The 12,556-nt window shown below is 48.1% G+C and overlaps 1 protein-coding gene across 2 annotated transcripts in view; it reads right to left on the reverse strand.

Annotated features, from left to right (window-relative positions):
* Nucleotides 1–1,057: 1,057 nt before the first annotated feature.
* Adgrb3 (adhesion G protein-coupled receptor B3) overlaps nucleotides 1,058–12,556 on the reverse strand; it is a 466,475-nt gene continuing 454,976 nt past the window's right edge. For both annotated transcript variants that reach the window (XM_090338496.1, XM_090338497.1), the window contains exons 30-31: nucleotides 5,508–5,612; nucleotides 1,058–1,839 (exon numbers count right to left, since the gene is read on the reverse strand). In XM_090338496.1, coding sequence (XP_090194622.1) covers nucleotides 1,651–1,839; nucleotides 5,508–5,612 — 294 coding nt within the window. In that variant the 3' untranslated portion in view covers nucleotides 1,058–1,650. The remainder of the gene's footprint in view (nucleotides 1,840–5,507; nucleotides 5,613–12,556) is intronic.

Below are 12,556 nucleotides of genomic sequence, written 5' to 3' on the forward strand. Positions count from 1 at the left end.
TGAAGATCCTGGTGCAAAGCCAGAACAGGCAGGAACATCCTTCTGTGAGACTCTTATCTCCAAGTAACCATCGGAAAACCAGAAATGGTGCTGTGACTCCATTAGAGCACTAGCCTTGAGTAAAAAGTGTAGGGATAGTGTTCAGGCCCCGAGTTTCAGCCTCATGACCACCACCGTCAACAACAAAAAACAACACTCTGTGTGTGCATGCATGCATGCGTGTATGTGTGCATGGGTGTGTGCATGCACACCCTATTGGGCTTTGAACAGAGGGTGGGCACTGTGGCGTAGTTTTTTGCTTATGGTTTTGTGCTACCACTTGGGCCACGGTTCCATTTCTAGCTTTATGCTGCTTAATTGGAGATTAGAATCTTAGAGACCTTTCTGCCTGGGCTTGAACTCAGACCATCAGACCTCAGACTCCTGAGTAGCTAGGATTACAGGTGTGAGCCATTGGTGCCTGAGGTGTGATTTCCAGTGAGACTTTACAATTTGGAAATGGGAAACCTGCACATGTCCTTAATTTACAGCAAAAAGTTCCTGGGAGAGAGCTGATCTCCATGGAGATAGATAGATAGATAAATAGATAGATTGTATGTCTGTCTGTCTGTCTGTTTGTCTGTCTGTATATGCCTGGTGAGGCTTGCCCGGGCCTCACAGTTTGACTGCTGGGAAGTGGACAGGCACATTGAAGTCCTGAATAAATTCTTCTTTCTAATCCAAGAGCAGGATGAACTGTGATGGGAGCAAACGCCAAACTGTATAACGCATTCCCCACGTCTATTTCTGTGTGGACTTACTCTTCCTATGTTTTCTTACTGCCATGAAATAGAGAACCCCATCACATTGAAGCTTCTGACAATTCCTCACCCCTAGGTTTTTGGGGGAGAACACAGATGACCCTGAACCCCCGTAATTATATGTGTGAGGCCTCACTGTAAAAGATGAAGATCTGTCATTAAAACCACAAATGCATTTTCGGTGCCTATGTTGAGAAAAGAAAACCCTACCTTATAAATATGTAACGTCCTGTGGAACACATCCAAAATAAAATGTACTAAAAAAGCTGATATGTAGACAAAAGTTTATTTACACCATACAACATTTTTAAATATTTTATACACAGCTGCAGTAGAGAGAAGTACTCAGAGCTCTCTAGAGAAAACTGCGATAATAAAGATGTGAAATATATTATTCATATAAAAGTGAGATTATTACTTTATTGCATTTAAAGCAATGAAGAATGTAGCTCAACAAACATTCATTTAATGACAAAAACTTTGCTTTTTTATATTATAAAGTAAAAAGTGTAGTAATGGCCAAACAGACTGTTATAAACTTTAAAAACTGCATAAATATATACATTGTGCTTCATGGTGAAGTTTTCTGGAAAACTAAACCACATGAAGCGGTTACAACACGAGTCGTTGCGTGAGGTTTATCTATAGAGATCCATCACCTTACGAATCCATTCCACGCACGCACAACACAGGGTCGGACTGTACACCAGGGCTCCCTGCCTCTGACGGCCAGGAGTGAGCACAGGGCCCGACGCAGACTCCAGACGTGGCTGTCATGACAGTCTTGTGTGAGGCCTCAGTGGTCAGCGTGGTGTGGCACCATTGTGTCCAGCTCGGCCCCTCTGCCCATTTACACCTCCGTCTGGAAGTCCCCCTCCTGCACGTCCAGTGGCAGGCTCAGACACTTCTCCCACTCAGCTGGCCGCAGCTCCAGGGCATCCTTGGTCTCTGTGTCCAGGACGTTGATGGTGGTGTAGTGCTGGTACTCGCTGGGGGCCTGGAACGTGTCCCACGGGCTCTTGCTGGGCACTGGCGTCTCCTGTGGGGGAAAGGGGAGGGAGTCTTCACATAGTGTCTGTGTGTGGAGGCAGCTGTGACTGAGGTGAGGAGAAATGGGCAGAGGTGTGGCTGCCTGCAGTTACAGCTTGGTCCAGACTTTCCATTCACTGAACAAATGAGTGGTCACATTCCCCACACACCCTATGAGAGCTCAAGGATGAAAACTGAGCTATGGAGGCGAATGGATGTTTTGTGTTGCTGTCCTTTTGTGCTCAAGGCTGGTGCTTTATCACTTGAGCCACAGCTCCTCTTCTAGCTTTTTGCTGGTTTATTAGAAAGAACTGTCATGGAGACTTTTCTGTCCTGGCTGGCTTTGAACTGTCATTCTTAGATCTCAGCCTTCTGGGTGGCTGGAATTATAGGCATGAGCACTAGTGCCCAGCTTCTATTTAACTTTGGAGAACCTTCTATTAAGTGGGTAGTAACCTAATTTATTAGGATGGCTTTCTTTTCATTTTGTGGTACTGGGATTTGGACCCATTATCTTTGCTTATGAGGCAAGTCCTCAGCCATTTGAGCCATGACTCCAGTCCTCAGTCTGTTTTTCAGACAGGGTCTCCCACTTATGCCTGGAGCAGCCTGGGACTGTGATCCTCCTGTTTCTCCCTCCCATGTAGCTAGGATTACAGGCAAATTCTACTATGTGTGACACAGGTTGGCTTTCTTGCTAATTCCCAGGACTCCCAGGACAAGTATAGCTCCCATGCTGTGAGGTTGCCCCTTATAGCAGAGATTTCTAGCTGTAAAGAGCTGCTGACCCAAAGGACAGGCCCTGTAGATGGTGAGGCTGGAGCTGGGGGGTCAGTTGGTGGGTAATACCCACAAGCCACTCCTCTTCCTGTGCAGTGGGTATGAGGAGGGCAGTCTGCATGCCTGTGACAATGTGTGCACTAGAACACACAGGAAATACAGGAGCCGTGGTGCAGGAGCACTAGTGCATCAGGCACTAGAAGAGCCTATGGGGGTTTGGTAGGCCAAGCAGCGGAGGCCCAGCAGCCTTCTGGGGAGCTGGAGTCTGGTAGGAGGACTTGGCCAGAATCAGCACTTGTTTCTAAGTTTCTACAGCTGTGCTCTGAGGGCAAGTACAGAATGGAGGAGAAATGGTTAGACAGAGTGTGGTATTTATAAATGATACAAGAAACCAACACACCTGAGCTTCTACAGATGTGAACCTGGTCTTAGGAGGTAGGTACAGAGTGAGATGAATGGAATGAATGCAGTCACCAGAGGCCTGCCGAGCCTGGCCCCACACTTCCTGGGTCCCGGGGTGTGCAGGATGCCCCCCTCACTCTGAGGCCAGTTTGGGGACATGGTTAGCTCAAAGCTATCCATGCCTGTATATTGAGACTCAGTCTCCAAAAGTTTTTTTGGTTTTGTTTTTTAAGAGAGAGAAGAAAAAAAAAGGAAAAGAAAGAAAAAAAGAAAGGAAAGAAGAGCCACCCATGTGTCTGCTTTTAAAGAATTGGAATATGAGCCAGCGGCCTACAGAAAGGATCCGCCGTGGGGCCCTCAGGGCTGAAGTTTATTCCCTAGATCCCTCTCTTAGCCATGCCTTTTTTGGTTTTGTCTCCTGCCTGAAAGGTTTTCCTGCCTAAACAGGAGACATGGACTAAATGTTATTTTGGCTTCCCTTTTCATTCCTAATTTCCGGTACTCCCCACCATCTTCATCCTTTGTAGTGACAGGCCCTCGCGCTGAGGAGCGGCCCTTCCCCTCCACAAGAAAACCATTTTCAGATTCTTCAGAAACATCTTACTCCACCTAATTAGGAAACCTAATTATGAAATTTTTTCATTAGAAATGTGCCACCACAAATTGTGTGTCTGAATTAGCATAATGAACTCATTCATATATTCAGTATTAATCACAACTGAATAGAGAACTCCTTTTGATTTAAGATAATAATTGAGCAGGGAGGCAGACAATACTGTTCTTGCCACTCCTAACTTTCCAAATGGTAAATATTTATAAATCTTTTCCAGAAAAGGCAGGCTGCTGCAGCGATGTGGGGTAATTAGCAGACTATTTTGGTTGTCAGGGAATGGAGATAGAGATATTTGTGCTGTGAATGATTCCACATGCAGACCGTGTGAGGGGTGAGCAGAGGCATGCACACAGCCAGCCCTGTCTGGCGCGTAAGGCTTTCAGATTGGTAAACACATTCTTCTTTTTCCTTCCAACAAATGAAGTTTCTTCTATTTATTTCAGTGTGTTTAGCCTAACCTCTGTAGTTCTCATTCATCTGATGGCTAAAATTTGATGGCTTCATAGTAAGAGATGTAAGAGAACCACTGAGAGCGTGAGTGCCTCCCGGAGACAGAGTGCTGGGTTGGGGGTCAGTGAAGCCTCCTTGTGTCTCCTTTGCTGAGGAGGAAAGTACCCTGAGAGACACCCTGGATATGTATAAGCAACTAAGAGTTCAGCACAGACTGAGGTCTATCCATTCGTGCTCCTTAGCTTTTCACTAACTGCACTAATCAGGAGGCTAAGACCACCAAACACCTGTGGGAGAATAACTGGATTTAGGCACAAGGCAATAGCATGCGCTTGGAGAAACACACACACACACACACACACACACACACACACACACACACACACACACACACATCCATTATACATATCTTTATCTTAGTGTCTCTCTATTTGTCATCATCAATTGATTTCTACTCTCATCTAGCTCTATCTCTGCCACCTATCTATATCTACTGTCTCTATGATCTATCTATCTATGTCTATCATCTATCTCATCTCTATGTCTGTCTACCTATTATCCATCTGCTCTACAGCCCAGAAGTACCCCCCAGCATGGGTGAGCCTGGCTCTGGTGGCCTATCACTTGTGGGCAAAGGTAGGAGGGTCTGCCTCTCATGTGACGAGCCTGCGTGGCTGTCAGCAAGTGAGGCTGGCTTCTGAACTCATCACAGGACTGAGGAGTCCATCTTATTACCCTTTTCTAGTTAGAAAAAGACACCAGAGTCCTGTAATCACAGGATCCGATCCTTTGGAGCAGTGTTTTCATCTTCATTGTGGCTCTCCAGATTCCACTCCAGCACTCTTACGAAGAAAGAGGAGTTGTTGCTGGCTAAGCTATGACTGGCTGCACTGTGATCGCACACTGTGGCTGTGTTTGATAGACTCCTATGCCCAAGGGAGGAGGTGGGGATGGATGGAGGTGGCCCCAGCTCAGAGCCCACACCCTCCCCATTGACAGGCAAGAACAGCACCCAAACACAAACACATTCCTTGCAAACACAGTCTCCTGGAGGTAAAAGTCCTGTCCATGGTTTCAGGCAACCGCTTCAAATCTAGAACATAATTACATTTGATGGCTTTAAGGTGGCAGACATTCAAATAAAAATGGAAAAAAATTAGCCAACTATTTTGACATTTAAACTAGCTGACCTTTTCCTCATGATAAAATGGCCAATGGAAACCAACATACTTTTGCTATGTAACTAATTCTAATTAAACTTAGGGGACATTTAAAAATGTGGAAACCTGCTTAAAGGATTCCAATTTTGTCTCCCACTAACCTTTCTGAGACATATTTTGAGGACGGGTTTATTTTCTGTGTGTGTGTGTGTGAGCAGGGTGGGGAACAGGCTTGTGCGAAGCTGGGCCTGGAGCGGGGCTGGGAGAACTCACCATGCTGCTTGTATTTGGTATATCCCGGAATCTGTCCAGAGTCTGGAATTTCTGATTGAGCTCCTGAAACAGCTCCATGTGCCTTTTCCTCGTGTGCATGACCTTCTGCAAGAGAGAACAGTGCGGCTCTCACTCCAAATTTGATTTCTATATTTAGGAATATGTTTTGTTATACGCTTGCTTGCAAAATAAGGGGCATCAAGTCTGGCAGAAAGCAAGGGTCCCAAAAGGCATCACAAATGCAATCAATGGGCACTAAGCCCTTATTTCCTATTTAGAACAAACTTAAAGGAAAAGGAAGACAGCTTTCTTTTCCTTTTTTAAATTTAACTTTTTTATTTTTTCGTACTTGTACTGGGTCTTGAACTTGGGGCCCACGTGTTGTCCTTGAACTTTGTTTTGCTCAATGGTAGCAGTCTACCACTTGAGCCACAGCTTCATTTCCAGTATTGTGGTGGTTAACTGTAAATAAGCACTGTGGACTTTCTTGCCAGGGCTGGCTTTGAGCCTCTAGCCTCAGATCTCAGCCTTCTGAGTAGCCGGGGTTGCACTGCTTCTTGAACAATTACCCCATCCAGCATTCTCCCTCATTTCATCGGTTCCTCAGGACCCTTTCCTGCTGCCTGGCCTAAGGAATTCAAGGCTCAATTGGATAGTTAATTAGGGAAAGGAGTCTTATGGAATTTCCTGCCCTGCTGGCTTTAACCATAATCCTCAGATCTCAGCTTCCTGAGTAACTAGGATTACAGGCATGAACCATCTGTGTAAAAGCAGATAGCTTGATGTTGCTTGTGGAAGATTACCGAAAATACCAAGTTTTTCTTGTAGGTATATTAAAAATATAGCATTCTTCTAGTATAAGATTTCTATCACTCAAAAGTTAAATCTGCTTTACAAATATGGTTATAATTTCTTCAAATGTTAAAATTTTGGATTTTTAAAGCACCCCAGTCCTTGATGCTTGCCTTGTCCCCCTTTTTTTTCAGTTGTGGGGTTTGAACTCTGGGCCTAGGCGCTGTCCCTGAAGATCAAGGCTATTGCTCTATCCCTTGAGCCACATCTCCACTTCTGCTTTTCCAGTGGTTAATTGGAGATAAGAGTCTAACGACTGTAGTGCCTAGGCTGGCTTAGAACAGAGATCCTCAGATCTCAGCCTCTGAGTAGCTGAGATTTCAGGTTGTAGCTAACACACCCGATTGATGTTTGCCTGAAAACATTAAATCTTCATTAGGGGCACTAAGGTGGGGGCAAAACCACAGGAACTGCAGTTGAGTCTGACTCAAAGCACCAGAGTGTGAAACATGTGGAGACCTGAAAGCCTTGCACTTCTCGCGTGAACTATGATTCATATAGAAGGAAAATATGATGTGTATTTCTGAGTTCAGAGCCTGGTACTTGCTTGGCTGGTGCTGCAGCCTGGTCTCATGTTGGTGTACTGCAGGGGATGTCTAAGGACTCTACTACCTGCGGGGTGTGGAACCATGATCCTGCAGATCTCAGACTTCCTAGATTACAGGTGTGAGCCGCTGGCACGGCTCATAGGGTTCTTGGGAGATGGCACAAGAAATGTTCAGAAGATAATGTGTGGTTGCCGAGCTTCTCCACTCACACAGGCATACGTGATTAGTCTTCATCTCTACTCACGCTCTTTCCCTCCCAATAACTCAAGTCATGAGGAAAGACGACCTTGAGCTAAATCAGAAACCTTTTTTTTCTACTTCAGAACATTTATGAGATCATAACATAAAATTTGTTATGTTGGAGTGTGGCCTAGTGGAAGAGTGCTTGCCTAGCATGTACAAAGACCTGGGTTCGATTCCTTGGTACCATATTCTTAGAAAAAAGCCAGAAGTGGTACTGAGGCTCAAGTGGTAGAGATCTGGCCTTGAGAAAGTCTAAGGACAGTGGTCAGGCCCTGAGCTCAAGTCCAGGACTGGCAAAAAAATTGTTACGTCAAAGGGAGGAAATATCATTATCAGGTTTGATTTTTTTTAAAGTTAGAAATCCATATTTTGATGATGATCCAAGACTGTGGTTTCACGTTTGGGCAGATTTTAAGATGTCGGTATGAGCTCACAAGGAGCTCGCTGGGCTTGTACTGGCATCTTCTACTGAAACATCAGCCGTATTTTTAATATTGGGGGCTTGAAAATAAGGCCCCAAGCTCTCACCTCCACTTCTGGCTTTATGTATTAACTGGGAGCGAAGAGTCTCACAGGCTTTCCTGCCAGGGCTGCTTCAAAGCTTGACCCTCCTGTTTCAACTACTGTGTAACTAAGCCTATAGGTGAGAGCCACTAAGGCCTAGCTCCATTCTTTCCATCAAGAAATATTTTCAAAAGTTAAGGATTTGTTTTGGAAAAAAAATCACATTTACAGGAGAAGATTCATAATATTTCCTTTTTTTTCCCTAGAAAGATCCTGACAGAGTTTATTTCCTTGAGGGAAAAAGTTGCAAAGGAAGAAAAAGAGGAAGGTATATGGACTGTTTAGCACATTTAAAAAATATTGTTTTCTCACACACTTTAATTATCTAGTTTGATGCACAGATATCTATGTTTCTCCAGACTATATTGTAAGCTCTTTGCAATAATGAACTTCTGTCCTTGTCCTCTGATGAAGTTAATGATCCAAATGTGAGGAAATGAGATAGAGGAGCACGATGGGTGACAACAGGAGATGGGGTGCAGGGGGCCAGAGGGCAGGAAACAGATGTGCAGGAGACAGGAGACAGATGTGCAGGAGGCCAGAGGACAGGAGACAGAGGAGCAGGAGGCCAGAGGATAGGAGACAGAGGAGCAGGAGGACAGAGGACAGGAGACAGAGGAGCAGGAGGCCAGAGGATAGGAGACAGAGGAGCAGGAGGCCAGAGGATAGGAGACAGAGGAGCAGGAGGACAGAGGACAGGAGACAGAGGAGCAGGAGGCCAGAGGACAGGAGACAGAGGAGCAGGAGGCCAGAGGATAGGAGACAGAGGAGCAGGAGGACAGAGGACAGGAGACAGAGTAGCAGGAGGCCAGAGGACAGGAGTCAGAGGAGCAGGAGGCCAGAGGATAGGAGACAGAGGAGCAGGAGGACAGAGGACAGGAGACAGAGGAGCAGGAGGCCAGAGGACAGGAGACAGAGGTGCAAGATTTACAGAGAGCAATGAGAGCCTTCCTGGAGCTGGCTGATGGAGTTTCTTGAGGAGGAGATGTTTGCAAACAGACTTATGGGGGTGTTGGTGCCAGATGCCTGGTAAAGTGGTCCGGACCCTTTTTCCCATGGGGAGGTGAAGCACACTCGGAGCATGACCTGAGATGCCCACTCTGGGTTTCCTGAGTGGCACTGAACAGAACTGGTGGAACTGCATTTGGGACCCTGCTCGTCCTCTCAGGGTGGAGTAGGTGGCACTGTGGTCTTCGGCCCAGAACTGTTTCCTCTGAGGCCAGCAGGGATGGTGTCTCCTTGCAAATAGTTCCTCTGTGTGCTGGGCACTTAGGGCACAGGGACAAACCCACAGGCCTGGCCCCGGCCTCCAGGCTCTGGCCTCCAGCCTCATGAGGACATCAGCATCCAGTCAAGGGATAAAGAGCACATGGAAACAGAGCTAACAGTGGAACTTTAAGCAGAGGAATGCCAGTGAGGCGATCCTACCTTTTCCTCATTCATGTCTATTCTGAAAATTGTTCTGTGAATTGTTCCCCTGATCTTTCCTCTTCCCTCCTTTTCTCAAGTCCAGAGGGCTTTGGGTTCAGTTTTCAATGGCATGTCTGCATCTCTCTCTACAAGGAACTTCTCTTCCAACCCTGGGGAGGTGATGCCCTGGCTGGGCACGGAAGGCTGAGGAGTAGTTTGGTTGTCTCCAGGTGTCCGCACATACCCCTCATCTTGCACAAGGGTCCTGGCTGTGCTGAAGCACGTGTCCCTCCTCTGCAGATCTGACCACTCCTTGGCTGGGAGAGGCCTTGTTTCACCATCTTTCAGTGAGGTTCTCCCTTGTTTGCCACTGTCACACATGTGAATTTCCATCGAGTGCCTCAACCAGATGAAGCCATCATCAGTTATGTCCCATTGGTGTGTGGTTCCTGCATGGCTGATGTCATTCGTGTGTATGAAGCTGTGTATGGACCCCACCCTGAGGGGAGAAACTGGGGGTGTGAATGGTGCTTGTGGGGAAGGGTGTGGGAAGGGCACTGGTGAGGGAGGGGAAGGGCGTGGGAATGGTGCTCGTGAGTGACAGGTGTGTGGAATGGTGCCATGAGCTAGGTGGGCATGGGAAGGTTGCTGGCTTTGCTGCACTCTCATCTTCCTTTGGCAGCCGTGGGGCTGGACTTTTCTTCAACACAGGCTTTGGTAGCTGGAGTGGCTCAGGTGTTGTGGCTTGGGCAAAGTCCAGCAGCCATGAGGCCTTCCTGGCTGTCAGATGTCTGAGAGGAAGGAGGTGCACACAGCCTCCCCCCACCATGCGTACCGGCTTGTGTGCTTGCTGTATCCTGACCACTGTTCTAGAACCTTCAGATACTTGGGGCAGCCCAGGTGTGGCACACTTGTGTGGAAATGTCACATCTACCCATTTCAGATTGTGAATCTGCAGTCTGGCACCTGTTGTCTTTGGTCCTGTGGTTTCTGTGGCTGTCCCTGCCCTGTTGGGCTCTTTGGAAGGTGCTCAGAAGGGTGAAAGTCAGGCATCATGGACAGCGGTGTTATGGAACAGCGGGTGTTATTTTATTTCTTATCCCCACAGCGTGGGGAGGCTGCGCCATCGCCTCTGCTCTACTGACTGGGAGATGGGCTGAGTGGCCTTCCTCCCCAGCTCGGTGAGGCCTGAATCCAGGCTCACGCTCTGCGCATGAGTAGCTGGGCCTGGGTTGAGCATGTGGTGCTGCCTCAGACAGCTCAACGTCTGTAACCACCCTGGACAGAGGGAGAGACTGCCAGGACAGGATGGGGGAGGGCAGGCAGGGGGCACACCAGCGCGTGAGGAGACGGGCTATGCCACTTCCACGAGGCATGCAAGGATCTTTCCAGAACAAGCCTTCCTGTCCAGTCTGTGAATGCCCCATGGGCAACAAGTGGCTTGTCTGGGCATCCTGGACACCTGGAACGTTCTCGGACACTTAGCAGGTACTTAATGCCTGCTTGCTAAATACTTTGAACACATGCTGAGACATGGAAGCAATCCCCTCACCTGAGTTCTCCCACTGAAGAAAGCTCCCTATGGGAGCCCCACAGCCCACTCCCATTCTCCACAGACTCTCTGCTCTGCCCACACGTGGCAGACACACAATGTGTAGGTTCAACAGATTAACTAGAATGTTTCACTTACTTATCACCTATTTATTTGAGTATTGACAGGGACTGGGTTTGAACTCAGGGCCTCCTTTGTCATTTGGCTTTTTCGCTCAATGTGTGTGCTCTACCACTTGAGCCATCCATCACTTCTGGCTTTTTGCTAGTTAACTGGAGAAAAGCATCTCGCAGACCTGAGCCTTTGTGAGCCTGGATGACAGGTGTGAGCCATTGTGACTGCTGTACCTGCTGCTGTTTGTGAACCAGGGCTGAAAAGAGACCCGTGCAGCCTATGAGACAGGCTCTCTAGGGTAGTGTGAGCCATCCATGAAAACTGTGTGGACACAGGTGAAATGACCTGATTTAGGGGGCCCTAAAGCAAGAAGAGAAAACGCAAATTTCCATGAGACACAATCAGCGGCAGAGTGGATGTAAAGCTCACAGGGACAGTGATGGGGTGGGGGGGGCAATCTCAGCACAAGTTCAGTGCATCTAGGGCAGTATAGAGAGCAGACAAGGACCACACACATGCATGCAGCACGCTGACTAGAACTCAGGGCAGATAGCATCCTCCGAACCTCAACTAGTCTTCAGGGAACACACACCTCACCCAGACTAGTCCTCAGAAACAACACACTGCACCCCGGCTAGTCCTCAGGGAACACACCCTGCACCTGCATCTTGAATAGTCCTCAGGGAACACACCCTGCACCCCGACTAGTCCTCAGGGAACACACCCTTCACCTGCACCCCAACTAGTCCTCAGGGAACACACCCTGCACCCCGGCTAGTCCTCAGGGAACACACCCTGCACCTGCACCCCAACTAGTCCTCAGGGAACACACCCTGCACCCTGACTAGTCCTCAGGGAACACACCCTGCACCCTGACTAGTCCTCAGGGAATACACCCTGCACCCCGACTAGTCCTCAGGGAACACACACTGCACCCAGCATAGTAGTAATTGTTGCCAGGTGTCATCGAGGCACTATTGCTCCTGGCTGCTGTCTCAGAATCTGTAGATCCTGGCAATTCCAAACAGGATGAAGACTCTGAGGAGTTGGTAAAGAAAAGGCTATGTCTCACTGCTGCCCTCCAGCCCCCTGACCCCGGGGGACTTGTGATTAAGAGCTAGAGGACATGATGAGGTTCTTGGTTTAAACTTCCCTTTGCTGTTACAGGTATGTCTATGAAGGTGTTAGTGTTGCAGGAATCATGCTTCAGAGTGTTGGCTGCAGGAAGGTGCTGGAGGTTGCTGTGGAAAATGAAGGTACTGGAGAAGAAGGAGCAGGAGAGGGAGCAGGAGCAGGAGGAGGAGCAGGAGCAGGAAGAGGAGCAGGAGCAGGAGCAGTGGGAGGAAGAGAAGGAGCAGGAGAAGGAGGAGGAGGAGGAGGAGAAGTAACAGGAGGAGAAGGAAAGGGAGCAGGAGAAGAAAGAGAAGGAGGAGGAGGAGCAGGAGGGGAAGAAGGGGAAGGAGCAGGAGAAGGAGGAGCAAGAGAAGGGGAAGGAGCAGGAAAAGGAGAAGGGGAGGGGAAGGAGCAGGAGCAGGAGTAGGAGAAGGAGAAGGAGTAGGGGAAGGAACAGAAGAGGAAGGAGCAGGAACAAGAGAAGGAACAGGAGCGGGAGGAGGAGAAGGAACAGGTCCTTCTCTAATGTCCCCACGCACTGCACAACTCCCATGCTGTGATTCCACTGTGGTTTGTTCTCAGCCTTCATTATAGATCTAGGCTTTTACTCTGCTTTGTCTCTGATGCCCAGTGGGTCAATTTCGGCTTCCTTT

This window comes from Megascapheus bottae, chromosome 8 (genome assembly GCF_031878675.1).
Source record: "Megascapheus bottae isolate mThoBot1 chromosome 8, mThoBot2.hap1, whole genome shotgun sequence".
NCBI classification, from domain to species: Eukaryota; Metazoa; Chordata; class Mammalia; order Rodentia; family Geomyidae; genus Megascapheus; species Megascapheus bottae.